Here is a 16,462-nt window from a genome sequence, read left to right as displayed (position 1 = left end):
AGCAACTGCATGCAATCAGTTACTCATGTGTCATGACGAGGTTAATATGTTTAAGTTTTACAAGCGCTGTAACTTGGAATGGATATGTTGAATGACGATACTGATACATTCAGCTTTTTGTTTCTAATAATATATTGATTTCTTTCTGTACATTCCAATACCTTGTATGATATAGTACATTAAATTTTTCATAATGTATGACTGTTATTTTGGCTTTCCGCACCTCAATATATAACTAAAATTGCATAAAAGACCACATCATTTACGTACTACGATGTACCTTCACATCAACTTTGCAATGAATTGTAATGTGATGAGGAAAACTGATTACAGATTTGCATTCAGCACACCCGAAATATATGGAATCACTTATCCGAGTTTATGCAATGATCGGAAAGTCAAAATTTGTTGCCCAGTGTTATGTATGTGTTGAGGGTGTTATTAAGTTACATAAAATATAGAAATATACAAATACTACATTTTTCTATATGTTTTAGAACATCTCTTGAAGTGTTAATTGTACAGATATTTATATTACATAAGAAAAAAATGCACAATAATCAATCATAGTGCCTACAGTACATTCCACCCCCTGCCGAAGCAACAAAACTCCCTTTTGATCCCAAAACTTGGGATCTGTTGACCATTGACGCAGATGCAGAGGGAATTTGCATGATGACATCAACAAAGTCACAGATTTTTGTATAAATGGGAGGTAGTAAAGGTACAGATAAAGAATGTAATAGCTGCTGCTCATGTAATGTGAATTTATCCTTCACCAAAGTTGTGAGCAAAATAATATGTGCTGTCTGCATTTCCACTCTTCACTGCAAACAAATTACACAAAATAGTTTTACCTAATGTCGAGGGCGCTGACGGCAGTGCCAGGGCGGCTGAGGAAGTTCCGGGGGGGGGGGGGGATGAGCCCCCCTGGCCCCTGCCTGGCTACGTTCCTGAATAGTTGGCATAATATATAATGAGCAAATACCCGTATACCGGCATTAAATATAAATGTATAACAATCTAACAAAAATGGTGGTTTACCTGCTTAAGATGGAGAATACGCTACTGCATCTATCATGCATATGATACTTATGGACGAGCAGTTAATATGAATCGCATCCTTGTAAAAGAGGAATCCAGGATCAGATGAATCCACATCTCACATGATCCACGGCCCACGTACAATTACATCTATTTTGCATGTTCACAGTGAACGTTCAATCGAAAATCTGTCTTAACTGAAGTACTGCATTTTTTTCATTTTAGGATCCCAGCATACAGCCGACTTCCATACGCAGATGATGCAACGACTGATGAATCCAATAACTGAATGACCAACGGTCTATTCCACGGTAAGTACCAGGTAAGTACCATAGCATTTCATGTTTTAATGCTTGTGTTTTCCTTACAGTTCCCGTTTCAACGTCACTCCTAATCTTAACGCGCTTAATCCGAAATCTGTAATTTGTCCACAAGGACCGATGTAGTCAGTGAGTAAACTCGAGAGTGGCTGGTGAAGGATCTGTTCTGCTTCCCCTAGCATCAGGCAGCCAGCAGCGCGTCTCTTGGTGAGGACGTCTCACAGCACAGGGCAGGGCATCTATCCACCAATGGGAGGAGATGGAAGCCTGAAGGATGACCCAATTGAGAGGTAGGTGAAGAATTTTCCATTTGTCATTTTTATATACGTGTTTGTCTTTTGATATATTCGTAGGAAGTTCCTGCCATGTATTGGAAGACTGGAAATAGTTTGTTTGTTTGGTGTGTTGCTTCATGAGGATGTCGAAGAGCAAGCAGCTGGGCAATGAACGGATTTTCATCGATACTTCATGGTGAATGGCTGAGCGGTGAGTTCAAACACACAAGGTTAGGTATATCAGTGTTCATTTTTGTTTTCTATGCACTTGACGTTATCCTGCGTGACGTGCGTTCTTTATTTTGTAAGACCTTTCTCGTAGCTTCGTTAGAGGTTGAAACGCACAAATAAAAAATATTAATATAACTATGTCTACAATAACACTACCATCGTAATTCCATTTAACAATATCTATAGAATTATTACTTTGATTATATTAATTATCTCTGTGTATTACACATAATTTGCAATATTCTTGATTCCATAGGAAGTATTGGATATGTCTAGAGGTGAAACCGTCAGAGTGACTTCATGACCATAAAGAATATTAAATCAAGTTAACGATGAGTTTTCCGCCAGAAGACATTCAGGACAGTTCTACAGTAAAGAAGCGTCGAGGATTACTCCAGTGAGTAGCTACTCTATAAACTAGATTAATTTAGTTCCATTGTTCGTTTAACCTTTCATGTTTGTTGCTTAATGTAGGACGGGTTGTTTTCTGAGTTACTTTCACAGGAGAACCCCAATTCGTCTGTGTTGACATCCTAAAAATCCCGATGGCTAGTAATAGCTTGTCTGACCAATCTAGAGGGTCAGCTTCCCGATTGAACTGCGAACCATGTGGAACCATTTGGTCCTAAGGACGGGTATTGCATTGGGAATGGAACAAACATATGTGAGTATAAGAGTGCGAATTATATTTTAACTTTGAGGGGGATGGCGTCATGGCCGTGTATATACAGAAATAATCAACTACTGAGGTGTAATTATAATGGGGACATGGGTATTTGTCGCGCGAGAAACGTTTTTCGGTACCGAGCGAAGCGGTGCGATTTTGGCGGAGATCGAGCGTGCACCTACCGTCACACGTGAGTCATAACTTCCGTAATTGTCGTGAAAATGAAAACGCGAACTTTGGGGAAGATAACACGGAAAAGTGCAAAAAATAACATCGATTTTTGGGGAAAAAATTATACCGAAGAACCAAGCGTATCAGTTTAAAAAGATAAGGAAACGGTTGGTTGGTTGATTTGGTGTTTTAAGTCCACTTTATGCACAGTAAGGTTAATCGGGACTGGACCTACAGTTTAAAGTGGGATCCGAACCACTTGTACCTCCACCGGGCATCGAACAATAAGAAAACAGCATATACGCTTATTTCTACGATTAATCTGCTCTATTGGTGGGGGAAGTGTTTATCCATTATATTTTTAACATTTGAACTCTAACCGGTTATGTTTTTTGCGTTAGTTTTAGACATTTTAGGTGTTAAGTAGGCACGTTCACGATTTTCTATTGTTTCCTATCTGTGATTTTTAAATGTCTGCGGGTGCATATTTGAATGATATATGGACCATCGCGCTACGACGCCAGGGGTCCCGGGTTCGAATCCCTGCCTGGGCATGGATGTTTGTGAGTGTTCATTCATCAAGTAAAATAAAGCAAATCACTAAACAATAAATAAGCAATAAACTAAGAATAGTATAAACCTATTGAGAATATTTGTCTATTGAGAAAAGCGTAAAGGTTTAGACAATTGCTTTTGGTTACTCCCGGCGTTTGTAAGTGTCCCTTCATCAGTTTCATCATTCTTATCCTCCTCATCGTCGCGATTAGCCAAAGGTGGCAACGCTAAATAAAGGAATATATTTTCCACCTGGCGATGTAGGGGCAAATTTAGAGTCAAAGTGACTACAAACTGGAAATTTGTATAAGAAATTTGGGGTGTGGATAAATTACTGTTTACAAATTTTAATTTCGCGGATGCCTTGTAATCAGGGGGTCCTAGGTTCGATGGCCAGTTGAACATAATGGTTCGGATTCCACTTTAAACTGTAGATACAGTCCCCATTAGCCTTTCTGTGGAATCATTTTCTTTTAAAATGACCCAATAGCAGTCTACGAAGAAATAGGGTACGTCATTCGTTACTTTCAACTCCACGCTATTCCCAATGACTAAAAATTTCTATTCCGAGTAGCCCCCACGTCATAGAATTTGCTCGATTAAAAGCCACGTAGAGGTGACCTGCTGCTTTTCTAGTCGCTACGTGTCCCCTCTGAATTGGCTCCTGTTCACTCATTCCTTCGCGACACTCCCCCTATCGTCCACTGTTTTCTTGGTGCTAATCACCGAATACAGGGTCAAGGACGTTATCCCTCTAGCGGCAGAGCCTGAAAGCGCCGCCGACTAGTAGAGCCATCTGTCGGCCCGGAGTTGTTGGCCACTCTGCTGTCGACCTGAGTCCGTATGCACGGCCATGGCACGTCTGTCGTGGTATCTAACTCTGTTCGTCTTTTCGGCAGCGTTCGGAACCGTATTCTCAGCTAAAAAGAAGGAAGCAGAGTCTGTGATAGAAGACGTTAACGCCAAACAATTCGAAAGGATTTTGGAAGACAAGGATTACGTGGCTGTGTTTTGGTGTAAGTGTTAAAACCACATTTATTCTTCAAACCCTGCAAGAACCTCGTGTGTATATTACAAACCTACTTCATGTGTTTTTTTTTTGTATGAATTGTGAGTATGTGTTTGCACTGTACTAACAAAATCAACATTTTCACGTATTATTTATCATCAGGCTCGAAGATTTGCTTCTAAAGTGTCAACCGTTTTGGCATTCTCACAGTTTAATAAATCGTTTTCGTCCTTTTCTTCTGTTGGCATATATATTTATGGATCACTTAATAGAGGCAAAGCATGTACATTATTCTAAGCTTTTAAACTATCAGTGTTTAATGCAACCAACGTTGAAATAAATGGAGATTATATTTTCTTGTAGAGCAAGAATATGGCAGTAATGATAGCGGAAGGATACACACAATCCTGGTTGTTACTTTTGGCTTGATTTTAATCAAAAGTGATAAGTTTTTATTCAGTTTTGACGAAATCGTTTGAACAGTGCATTTGGCCTGTTTTGCATGTTGCAAATTCTTGTGTTCCGAAACGAAGAGATATTTTGTATCGGCGATTCGAAGAATTCTTGCGTGTTGTGTAATCTTAGTGGGTACAATTTTAGTTCGTGGCTGCCTTACCCTAAATTCCTAATGTCCAGGAGCATAGTTGCCAGATGTCGCTGCCTGTTTGTATTTGTTTCTTCATTTTCGACCGTTAATCCGAAAAAAAGGAGTAGTGCTGCTACATATTTTCAAGGGTTTTCTATTTCTCTATTTCGCTTTCTCTTTTTCTTGTTACTTTCCTTTCCCTCCATCAACCATTATAGTGTTCTAAAGGAGTTTTCAGACAGCGACGTGGGGCCCTATCCAGTATGCAGAAAAGACTTCACCGTGCATGCGCAACTAACAGACCGATGCGACACGGTGCACGCTATTGAGAAAGCGGTCCAGTCCGAGCGACACGTACAGTTTGTCGTGTCCTTGGTACGAAAGGTTGCATTTATTTCTGAGGGTTCGTTTCCAAGTGCTACATGTTGCTTGTCGATTTGCCCCGATAGTTCCCTAACTATGTTACAAATTACTTTTATGATTTCTTTTTAGACGGGCGACATGGGTGTCGCTAGTTTCAAATATCTGGGGGGCATTGCGTCCTAGAATTCAGTTGACGTTGTTGAAATGCTTTTGTAAGCTAACCGTTCCGGTTTCCGAACTATGGTACGGATATTACTTTAAACTGTAGGTCAAGTCTCTATTAGTTTATGAGTGCATAAAGTGGACTTAAGAAAAACTCAAACAATTGATTGATTTGGTTTATTTTACTTCACATTTCTGCCACTTTGGCTAATATACCCCCTAAATACCATACGAAAATGCATATTTGCAGTGCGCTGCCCTTGTGCGTTTCTGATTGTCGCTTCATCCATTTCATCTAATGGTCATTCATCCTTATTTTCGCGATTAGACAAAAGTGGTCGAAAAGGGAAGTAAAATAAACTAACTCAATCAACCAATTGAGTGTTATCAACCACTGTACAGTCTTCCAACCTGAGTCCCTTGACTTGAAAACAACAAAGTTAACCTGGTACTAGGTTTGTGTCTAGTAAAGTGGATGTTCAGCGTGTGTGTGTGTGTTGGGGGGGGGGGGGGGGGTTATACAGTAGATTCTCGCTAGTTGGAGCTGGGAAGAACAGGAGATACCTCGAATTACAAAAAAAAAACTCCTTCACTAATGCGGCTACCTTAGGAAATATCGGAAGAGGCGAAAGAGAAACAATACAAAAGAAGCTGCGTTATTGAAAATGGTATATACAATATTGTTGTGAATATTGTGCTTACATTGCTCAGTACAGTGGTAACAATGATGTTTGGGGAAACTATTTATAGAATTCTGAACTGTCTGAATGTTAGTGACAGTAGTTCTACATTAGCATGCAATGTTAATTTTGATTTGATTTATTTCGTCCATGAATCACTTGTTTGCATTTACATGCTGTGATATCCGACATGTCAATTTGTGTTGACAATGTCATAAACATTGCAATATAATAATACAATGAAATGCATATATGGATACAGTGAATAATAGTAAAATATAGTGGAGTATAGTCTAATGTGTTGTAATACTGCAATGGAATGTTACCAATTTATGTTGATGTGATAATGAGATGATATCCATTATACTTTTTCTAACACTAAGTTTCAAGAGAGCATCTATTCTCGTCTTCAGATGAACATTTTTTTTGCCAATAGCGGGAATCAAACTAGCGACACAGTTGTGAATATCTTACAAATCCGTTGTTCTAATCAACTACTCCACGGCGCCACGAAAAGTCTGTACTATATTTGCACAATTTATGCTACTATTTCTATTTTTTGAGGAGGAGGGGGGCATGTATGCTTGAATTCTACCCTGGGATGACTTAGAGAGTTTGGGGCCATTGCTATGAAGGCTGCTGCTTTGATTTTTCTTTAAGTTTTCAATTAGGTTCTTTGTGTAGGACTGTTACGTCATTTTATGTGATTCAATCCATGCATGTTAGGCTATTTTCGACCATAGCCAAGTGTCTTCTGCTTCAGGACGTTTCATTGCTTCGTAGCAGCAATGTAACGACATTGTTTGAATGAGATATTGTTGGTATGTGTTAGCTTCTGGCTGTTGTTCTATGTAGAGTACCTCTTGCCATCCCAACGCAGCGTTTTCTTTTGTTTTTTGGCTTCGGGTGATCCGGATCATCAGATTATCGAGACTCTATACCGGGTGTTTCATAAATATTTGAGGGGTTCCAATAATTTATTGTAAGTAAGCTATTGAACTTACGTTAATGAAACCAGCCAGAACGATCTAGGAACGCAAGCAGTTTGTGCGTGTGTGTTTTGTTAGGGTGGGAGTTCATGTCCTTGCCGCTAGGCGACACTCAAATCACCCACATCACTCAGTGTTTTGTGCAATGTTTTGGTCCCCAAAATCACCGGGCCTGGCACCGTGTGACTTCTCTTTGTGGGGTTTCATCAAAGACAGGGCATTCGTCTCAGCGATGCCGCGTGATATCGCAGCCTTAAGGGAGCGTATCATCGCAACGAGATCTTTAATCTATGGAGCTCTTCCGTGGACGTTGCTTCAGTCTTCTGTTTGAAATGTTGTGGGATTAGAATCCATGCTTCAGTGTCGCGTGGTGCCACCGACCGTGTCACATCAGCTGCTATGCAACCAGCCGATCTTTGCTGATAATTTGGTTGCATAGCATTAAGGGGAAACATGCGGTTCGGAGCGCACACATCGACATCCGCCGTACACAACACGCACACAATATCAAAATTGAACTGAAAAAACCTCGCGTGAGTTAGTTTCGCGAAATAAATTTTATATTTTATAGCTTATTTCGCTATTACAAACGTAAAGTGAAAATTTTGTCCCAAGTTTCTTCTTAATTCCTTTCCCTTCTTTACCAGTTTCTTTTTCTTCCTGCTTTCTCTGCTTCTATTTTCCTCTGTTCCTCTTTCTTTACTATTTCCTTCTGTTTTTCCTCGGTTTTCCTTTAACTTTCTTTGCTGCGTGTCTCCCTCTTTCTTTTCTTTCATGTTTATCTTTTAATTTCTTTCCTTCTCTTTTTAATCTTCTCTTTCTTTCTTCATCCCTCCTTCTATTGATCTTTTTCTTTCCCTTTTCCTTTCATTATCCTTTCCTGTTTCTCTTTTTCTATCCTTATCTTTTCTCTTTCTTGTTAGCTTCCCTTTATTGTTCTTTTTCATTCTCTTTTCCTTTTCCTGTACTCTCTCTATTTCTTTATCTTTTCTTCCTTCTCTTTTTCCTCTATTTTCTTTAACGTCTGTTATTTTTACCCATTTCTTTTATTTCTCTTTTCCTCGGTTTCTTATCCTATTTCTTTTCCCTTTCTCGCAGTTTCTCTTTTCTTCCTTCTTCTGTTTCTCTTCTCACCTTCTCTCTCTCTCTCTCTCGCTCTCTTCTCCCTCTCTTAATCTTCTTGCTCTAATGCAAAGTCAATGATGTTGGCCTGAAACAACAATAAGATTTCATTAGATCCAGAGGTTGCTAACTAATTTCCACCTAAATTAATATTTGTTAATAAGCCTATACATAATGAACTACTACTCTTTCCAATTATACCATAATCTAATTATTAAGGTTTAATTTCAAGGGCAAATTTTATTATTAAATAGTTTATAAAGTTTAACGAATTATGAAGATATTTGTGCGTAAAATTCTTGGTATCTCTGCATCCTTTTCTAAACTTCAGTTTCATTCCTGAGAGTCTGATTGATTTGCTTTATTTTACTTCGCTTTTTGTGTCACTTTTGGCTAATTTCCGAAGATGGGAACAAGTGATGATATGATGAAATTGAGGAATGAACACTCACAAACATCCATGCACTGGCCGGGATTCGAACCCGGGACCCCTGGCGTCATAGCGCGATGTGCAGTAATCTGTCTGAACTGCCCTTAAACAAACTATGATGAACTTTGACAACAATTATAAGTTAAATAATAATGGCGCCTCCTTTTTTTAAAAAATGGGAACATTTTACTATTGGCATATACTGCGGCATAAATATTCACGTAAACCCAGAAATGTAAAGTCATTATACCAATTTTCAAAATTTTCTGGTTTAAAATATGTTGACTATCTACATAAGACATCTTGAAATGATATTCTTTAAAGTTTTACACAAGTTAATGACTAATTAATATTATTTCTCTTGTAGTCTACGGTTATTAAAAGCATAAAAACACATTTTTTTGTTGTGACGTTTCAGAAGAACACACGCTCCCTTCATCAGACATTTATTTTTAGCATGATTAAAGATACAGTTATAACAATGGTTAAAAATTTTTAACAAAAAAGAATCAGTTATACAATGGATCTTGTCAATGTTACATTGTTGTAATGTAACATTGTTTCTGCTTGTTTCACAGTTAAGTTGCTATATTACAACAATGTAACATTGACAAGATCCATTGTATAACTGATTCTTTTTTGTTAAAAATTTTTAACCATTGTTATAACTGTATCTTTAATCATACTAAAAATAAATGTCTGATGAAGGGAGCATGTGTTCTCCTGAAACGTCACAACAAAAAAATGTGTTTTTATGCTTTTAATAACCGTAGACTAGAAGAGAAATAATTCTACAATGCAAGCAATACATATAAAAGAAAAACTAATTAATATTGTTGAAGTAAAACCATTTCTTATTGGTTAGTGTTGCTTTGCATATAAGTTTTAGTATTATCTTGCAACGAATCAGTTGCAGAACTTGTGTTATCCTCAGTCAGCTCGGTAGAGCAGTTCTTGGGTTCGAGTCCTCTGCTGGGCATGCACGTTGTTTGTGAATGTACTTCATCAGTTTCATCTAATTTTCACTCATCTTCATCGTCGCGAGTAGCCAAAAGTGGCAGAAAAGCTACATAAAATAACAAATATACGCATTTCTGTTACGTAAGAATCGACAGGTCAAGGCGAAACTTTTGCTTACACCCTCATCTCCCTTCTCTTTCCTTTCAGTGTTGCCAGTCGCAGCGTATTATTGATTCCGTCTGTCTACATTATCGCTACATTTTATTCATAAATACACAGGATACTGGGAATTCAAAGGGGAATAAATATATTCTTTGCAACAATGCTATATTAAAGGAGCTCCTCACTTTATTGTAAGACTTCTCTTTCTGTGGAGGCAACCTTTGGCCCCTTGGATCTTGATACCAATCTATTGGATATTGTACCGGTATATAATAGAATAAACTTTCTGGTACAATTTCTATGACGTGGCCAGTTTGTTTTCAATGTTGAAACGTGTTCACAACAGCTTATGAATACTTACTAATTCACATTTCATCATGGTGGCACATGTCTGCACATGGGGCAGTCCGTCCCAGAGGCTTGCTAAAGTAGTGGTAAAAGAATTACTTATGAAAGCACGAAAATTTCCCCTCTTTTCGAATTAATAGGGTGATGTACCAACTCAGGACGTCCCAGTTCAGGAACTGTGACGAAAGTTCCAACTCAACTCAGGAACAAATATTTTCAAGTGTATAATGTTTGAAGTGGACTGTTCCCAACTCGGGAGGGAAGTGAGAGAGGTAAGGATCTGTTTTTGAGAGGTTCTTATTGTTACTGTACGTTACGCTGAAATATTACGTTCATATATGTGAGGCATTCCACTTCAAAATGCTCCTGAAACTGAATTTTTAAAATTAAAATTGCAAATTTTAAAATGCAATCCGGTAACTTCATCCTATATTTTGAGTGAATAATCTAAAATTGTCATTTGCATAATAATTTAAGTATTATACATGATTATTTTAACCTTTTGGTTTCCTTGTGACACCCGTGACACCAAAACACAATTAATTTCTCCTTTAAGTGTTACATTTCACCCTCAACTCTACTAGAATATCCAAAGGTCAATTACCTTCTCTCCTTGTCTTAAATAACTTATTTCTCATCATCTGACAATTCAGAGAAATTAAAATAAATTTCGTATTAAGTGAAGAGGCAGTGTTTCCTCTGTCCCGCCCGTGACACACAATTGTTCACATAGCTACAAATCTGGGAAAGTATTTTGGGGTAGTTTTGTTTAATCAAGACTGTTTAGTTCCATAATTCATTGCACAGAAACTGCAAGAAAAATGTTGCTTAACTATCATTAGAATACTAACATTAATACCATATATGTAGTCAGCGTGTCCCATTCATGACAATGGAATATCCTATATCCATCTGCAGAGAAAGTACTGTGCTTTACGGAGAGTTCTTCTTTCCTGTAAGATATTTTGAGTATATACAAATCTTTTGGTTGTAGGTTACGTTTCACATGTGTGAGTAATGCCAACTATTTCAAACGCAAATTCATCCACCCGCAAGGCAATTAGTAGGACTTCTTGAGTTCGGAAGACATTTCATTGAAATATCCACCTGGTATAGACAGTTCCTGAATTGGCACTGGGGCATTCTTTGTCACGGCTACGTTTTTGGCATTAAAGTAACTATTCTACTGATAATTAAGCAACATTTTTCTTGCAGTTTCCGTGCAATGAATTATGGAACTAAACAGTCTTGATTAAACATAACTACCCCAAAAATACTTTCCCAGATTTGTAGCTATGAGTGAACAATTTTGTGTCGCGCGCGGGACAGACGAAGCACTGCCTCTTCACTTAATAAGAAGTTTATTTTAATTTCTCTGAATTGTCAGATGATGAGAAATAAGTTATTTAAGACAAGGAGACAAGGTAATTGACCTTTGAATATTCTAGTGGAGTTGACGGGGAAATGTAACACTTAAAGGACAAATTATTTGGTTTTTGGTGACACAATACAAAACAAAAAGTTAATATAAAGGAACAATATGTAAGATACCTTCTACTTTCTACTTAATTATGTGTAATACTTGAATTTTTATTCAATTGACAATTTTAGATTCTTGACTCATAAGATAGAATAAAAATATCCACTTTGACATGGAATTTCCCCGCTGTTTTCATTGGAATTTCCATAGTTCCTGAGTTGGTAAGTTCTGAATCGGGAATAATCGTTCATATGAGCCCTGTCTCTCCCCATCGCAGTCTTCGGGTAAGAGACAGACGGAATATCTTCCGTTCATCCGGCTTCTGGTAGCTGGCGGCCCTTTTTAGATCGGGAGGCTATTTTCGCAGCCAGGCAGAGGTTCCGGGGGGAGGAGGGGGGGGGGGAGCTGCCACGTCTGTCCCATCACGCTCGGGGGAGGCGATTACGTGGCCCTCGGCACGGGATTCCTTTCATCTCGGGAGAGTATGACAAGGGGAGGAGGTACAGTTACGCACCAATTACGCATTTTGCAAGTGGAAGCGTTTTTTTATGTTGATTATTAAGCTGGACGCGATATTTCTAAATAAGAATTTTCGGAATCCCATGTATTCCTTATGGGGAATCAACTTCAACATCAAGTTATGGCTAATCAAATGGACGATCCGACTTTTCTGCTTGGCAATCATTTCTTCAAACTGCCTTCTTCCCGTTGATATCATTTTCTATTCCATCGTAAGTTTGATATTCCCAAGATAACAAATCAAATAATACTCCCATATGCCCAATGCATTTCTCTTTGCCTCCTGGCAGTGTTGCCAAACCTGGTGCACATAAAAGAGCTAAATTTCACCTTAAATGGAGTTAAAACTGACTTTCAAGGAGCTACATTTACGAAGTGCTTCCTAGAGTAATATTAGTTGTCAAAGGGTCGGGCGCTGCTATTACCGTTAGCTCTAAATTGATGACAATTTATTCTTAGTTTTCACCATCTAGATCCGGCGGCATCACCCATCTCATGGTCGTACGAAATCGAAAATAAAGGATTCCCCGATGACAATATTATGCCAATTTCACGTCAACACGGCGCTATAGAAAAAAAAGTAGCTGGGGATATAAGAGGGGATGGGGCGACGCAGCCAATATAACAATATCACGTCACGTGCAAAATGTATAATCCTGGCAAAAGTTGGTCTATGTGGGCCGGAACCAGTGATGGTATCATAGTGAGGCACGGGGCAGGCGCCCCAGTTCACAGCCAAACGAGTGCACGAAAGAGCCAGATCTGGCTCCAAGAGAGCTAAGTTGGCAACACTGACCTTGAGGGAAAAGCCTGGCAGAGACTGTCCCGCATGTGCTTAATAGCGATAGCGAGACGAGACTTGACACTTCGTCTCGGCATAGTATAAGGGTTGCACAAATGATTGGTTGATTGATTTGGTTTATTTAACTTCGTGTTCCTTCCACTTAGGGATAATTTGCCACTAAAATTCTTACTTAAATATTTAAACAAGGGATGTAAGATGCCCCTTTGGAAAAAATTAAAAGTGTGATGTTGTAAATGGACCTGCACAAAACAACCACACAGTGGTGGCGATTGGGTTCCAAAACTGCAAGGACAGTTGACTTTTCCTTTATACATAAGGTTTAGCATAGTGCGAAGGCAAAAGTAGCAAAAAGTGTGGGGGTGGGGGGCAATTGCTCCTCCACCTCGCACCCCCTAATCACCGCCACTGCAAGCACAACACATTAAAAAGGCAAGAATAAACTAAAAACTTCCTCACAGAGTGGAAGAGGCAAGCTCTTCTCAAAAAGCTAAAACCAATTGTTAAAAACATTGTCATCTCCCAACAGGGATGACAACCAGCTGGCAAGATTTAAAGTCTGCCTGAGGAAAGCAAATAACGGCACATTCAACAAAAATATGTCGAACATTTGAAACAACATTATAGACACGACACATTGGAGAACCCAGAAGTGAACATTTGGTATAGAGAAACTCTGTGCAAAATTTTGTGACAATAGAACAACATTTAGAGGTTGTTCAAACCCCTCTAAAAAGCTCCATATCGAACAGTTTCACATATAGAGGTGAAGGTCTAAATATGGGCGAAGGTTTAAATATGGGTTTTGGAGTTATCAGCGCTCCCGGGTGCTGCAGCCTGGCAGAGGCTATTGGAACTGGTTATCTGTCAAGGACAAAGGTTGCGGCGCCAATTCGCAAGAGTAAGTGGTGGTTAGTTTAGGCCTTGGACGCTGTTATAGAATTGCGACCTCCGAAAACTTTTGCAGGTACGTTTTAACTCAGCGTGTTCTGAATTGTCATCTGCTTTGTATAGGTTATGATATTAGCGGTACATAAAACAAATGTGGGCTTTTATAATGCCATGATTTGTTTTTCGAAATATGTACCACAGAGAACGAAAATAAATTGAAGAAAAAAAATAGCGTGATGGTCTAAATATGCGCTATGACATGAGGTCTAATGTTGAGATCACATTTCCAACAAATATTTGGATGTTTTTCTTAATTTCGATTTTTACCATTCCGCGTGATTTTCAAAACAGCAGATGATATTCATAAATATGAATTTTATAATGTGTTAGCGATAAATGGATGTTTTTTTAAAATTTTAATTGCTTTTTGTGATATTGCCACTAGTAGCCCATATTTAGACCACAATTTTGAAATACATCATTTTATCATTTTTTTGGAAATTGCTTTTTTTAAAAACAAAATGGAGACCTTCTCTACTTTAGCATGCTATTACATTTAAGTATATATTTCGTTCAAAGATATGCATTTTAAAAGCGGGTACTTGATATATTAAATTTTTTTCCTCCGAAAATGACAAAATAAAAAGGGGGGCCCATATTTAGACCTTTTCCTCTAGTACACGGTGTACACAAAGTGTCTGACACATTTCAATTCTTAATAAATTATAAATTAATGAAGTTACAAATAAACTGGTGAAATAGACAGATAAACTCAATACGTTTTATGTCCTGTATCCGTACACTTCTATGTGTGATCCTTCTGTCGCACGGAGAATGTCAAGACGGTAAGATTTTTCCATACGTTCGGGTCAGGATGTCGACATCCACGGTGGCTGTCGCGTTGTTTATTCTGCCTTTACTTTCGTCCCTTTGGTAAGGTTCGTCAACGTTGTACGTCGTGTTTCGAACGAACGCTTCCTGGGAAGATGGATTTGACGTGTTCGTCCGATTCCTTGGCCCCGAAGGTTACCCGGCACAACTCCACTGGACTTTCTTTTTTCTATGGGGATATGTGGCAGGCATTGTTTTTAGACAATAGTGCAACAAAAGGAGCACATATAGAAGTGTACTGATACAGGACATAAAACTTTTTGAGTTTATCTGTCTATCTCACCAGTTTATTTGTAACTTCATTAATTTATGATAATACTAGCTCATTGCCCTGCGATGCCCGGGAAATTTATTTATTCCAAACTTTTATTAGACAGGAAAATAATGAATTCTAACTATAGTGTAAAATGAACTTGGAGTTGAACGGGATTGGGAGTGTCACTATTCATCTTAGCGACCCTGAAAACTATGGATTCCACATTAATATCGGCCGTTTTCAATTATTTTTACATGTCACCTCCTTCCCACGCCACTCATAGGTGCCAAGGGTATCTTGGAGTTGAACGGCATTGGGAGTGTCACTATTAATATTAGCGGCCCCGGAAACTATGAATTCTACACTAATATCGGTCGTTTTCCCATTATTTTTTCATGTCACCCTTCCCACCCCCACCCCCAGGGGTGCCAGGGGTGTCTTACCCGCTCAGTATTTATTCCCAGATTGCAAGTCGTATGTGTACCAAGTTTGGTTGAAATCGCTCCAGGCGTTCGAGAGTTATGCCGGAACAAACATACACACACACACATCCATTTTTATATATTAAATTAAGAATTGAAATGTGTCGCACACTTTGTGTACACCCTGTATTATTGTCATTAAACTAAACACAAACAGGTTATTCTTGGCGTTCTACGTAGTGCACCCTGATCACTGCTTCTTGCAGTGGTGGCGATTTGGGTGTGTGTGTGTGAGGGGGGGGAGGGGCTGTTGCCCCTTCTTGCGCATGCACCATGGCTCGTTAGCTGTCTCCCGTGGAGGAGTAGTTAGCACATCGCGGGTTCGAATCCCGGCGTGGATGTTTGTGAGAGTGTCCATTCATCAATCTCTTCATGTCCTCATCCCCATCTTCGCAAATTAGCTAAAAGTGGCAGAAAAAGCGAAGTAAAATACAGCAAATCAATCAACCATGGCCTCTTAATGCTAAGCCATGTGTACCAAGAAAATGTAAATTGTCCTTGTGAAGTATTCCGTTAGGCGGAATAGCTGGTGGATTGCGGAACACTTCCGGGATGATAGTGCCTGCTTGTTACAAGTAAAGTTTAAATCTTTTTTAACATTGCCGATTCAATAACTTTTAGTCGGTGTGCTTGGCTTGTGAACAACCTCAATTAGTTACCACTCTAGTCAAGTGGCTACTATGCTAGTCAATGAAGAGGTGAATAACTGATAGTGTCAACTGCTTATGGGCCATCTTGCACTTCTTTACACACTCTCCCTCTTTGCCCACATCTCCCTCCCTCTCTACCTCTCTCTCTCTCTCTCTCTCTCAATCTCTCCCTCTCTGTGTCTCCCTTCTCTCTCTCTGTGTGTATCCCTTCTTCCTTTTCTCTCTCTCTGTATCCCATCTTTCTTTTCTCTCTCTCTCTCTCTCTCTCTCTCTCTCTGTATCCCTTCTTCCTTTCACTCTCTCTGTATCCCATCTTTCTTTTCTCTCTCTCTCTCTCTCTCTCTCTCTCTCTCTCTCTCTCTCTCTCTCTCTCTCTCTGTATCCCATCTTGATTTTCTCTCTCTCTCTCTTTCTTTC

The 16,462-nt window shown here is 39.0% G+C and overlaps 1 protein-coding gene across 8 annotated transcripts in view; it reads left to right on the top strand.

Annotated features, from left to right (window-relative positions):
• The first annotated feature begins 4,074 nt into the window (after positions 1–4,074).
• Positions 4,075–16,462, top strand: part of hlk (hulk) — a 227,454-nt gene continuing 215,066 nt past the window's right edge. For all 8 annotated transcript variants that reach the window (XM_083134574.1, XM_083134568.1, XM_083134573.1 and 5 more), the window contains exon 1: positions 4,075–4,279. In XM_083134574.1, the coding sequence (XP_082990700.1) occupies positions 4,117–4,279 (163 nt within the window). In that variant the 5' untranslated portion in view covers positions 4,075–4,116. The remainder of the gene's footprint in view (positions 4,280–16,462) is intronic.

This window comes from Lepisma saccharinum, chromosome 13 (genome assembly GCF_977018435.1).
Source record: "Lepisma saccharinum chromosome 13, izLepSacc3.1, whole genome shotgun sequence".
In the NCBI taxonomy this organism is placed as follows: Eukaryota; Metazoa; Arthropoda; class Insecta; order Zygentoma; family Lepismatidae; genus Lepisma; species Lepisma saccharinum.
The sequence above is the reverse complement of the archived record's forward strand: the minus strand, read 5'-3'. Positions and strand labels throughout refer to the sequence as shown.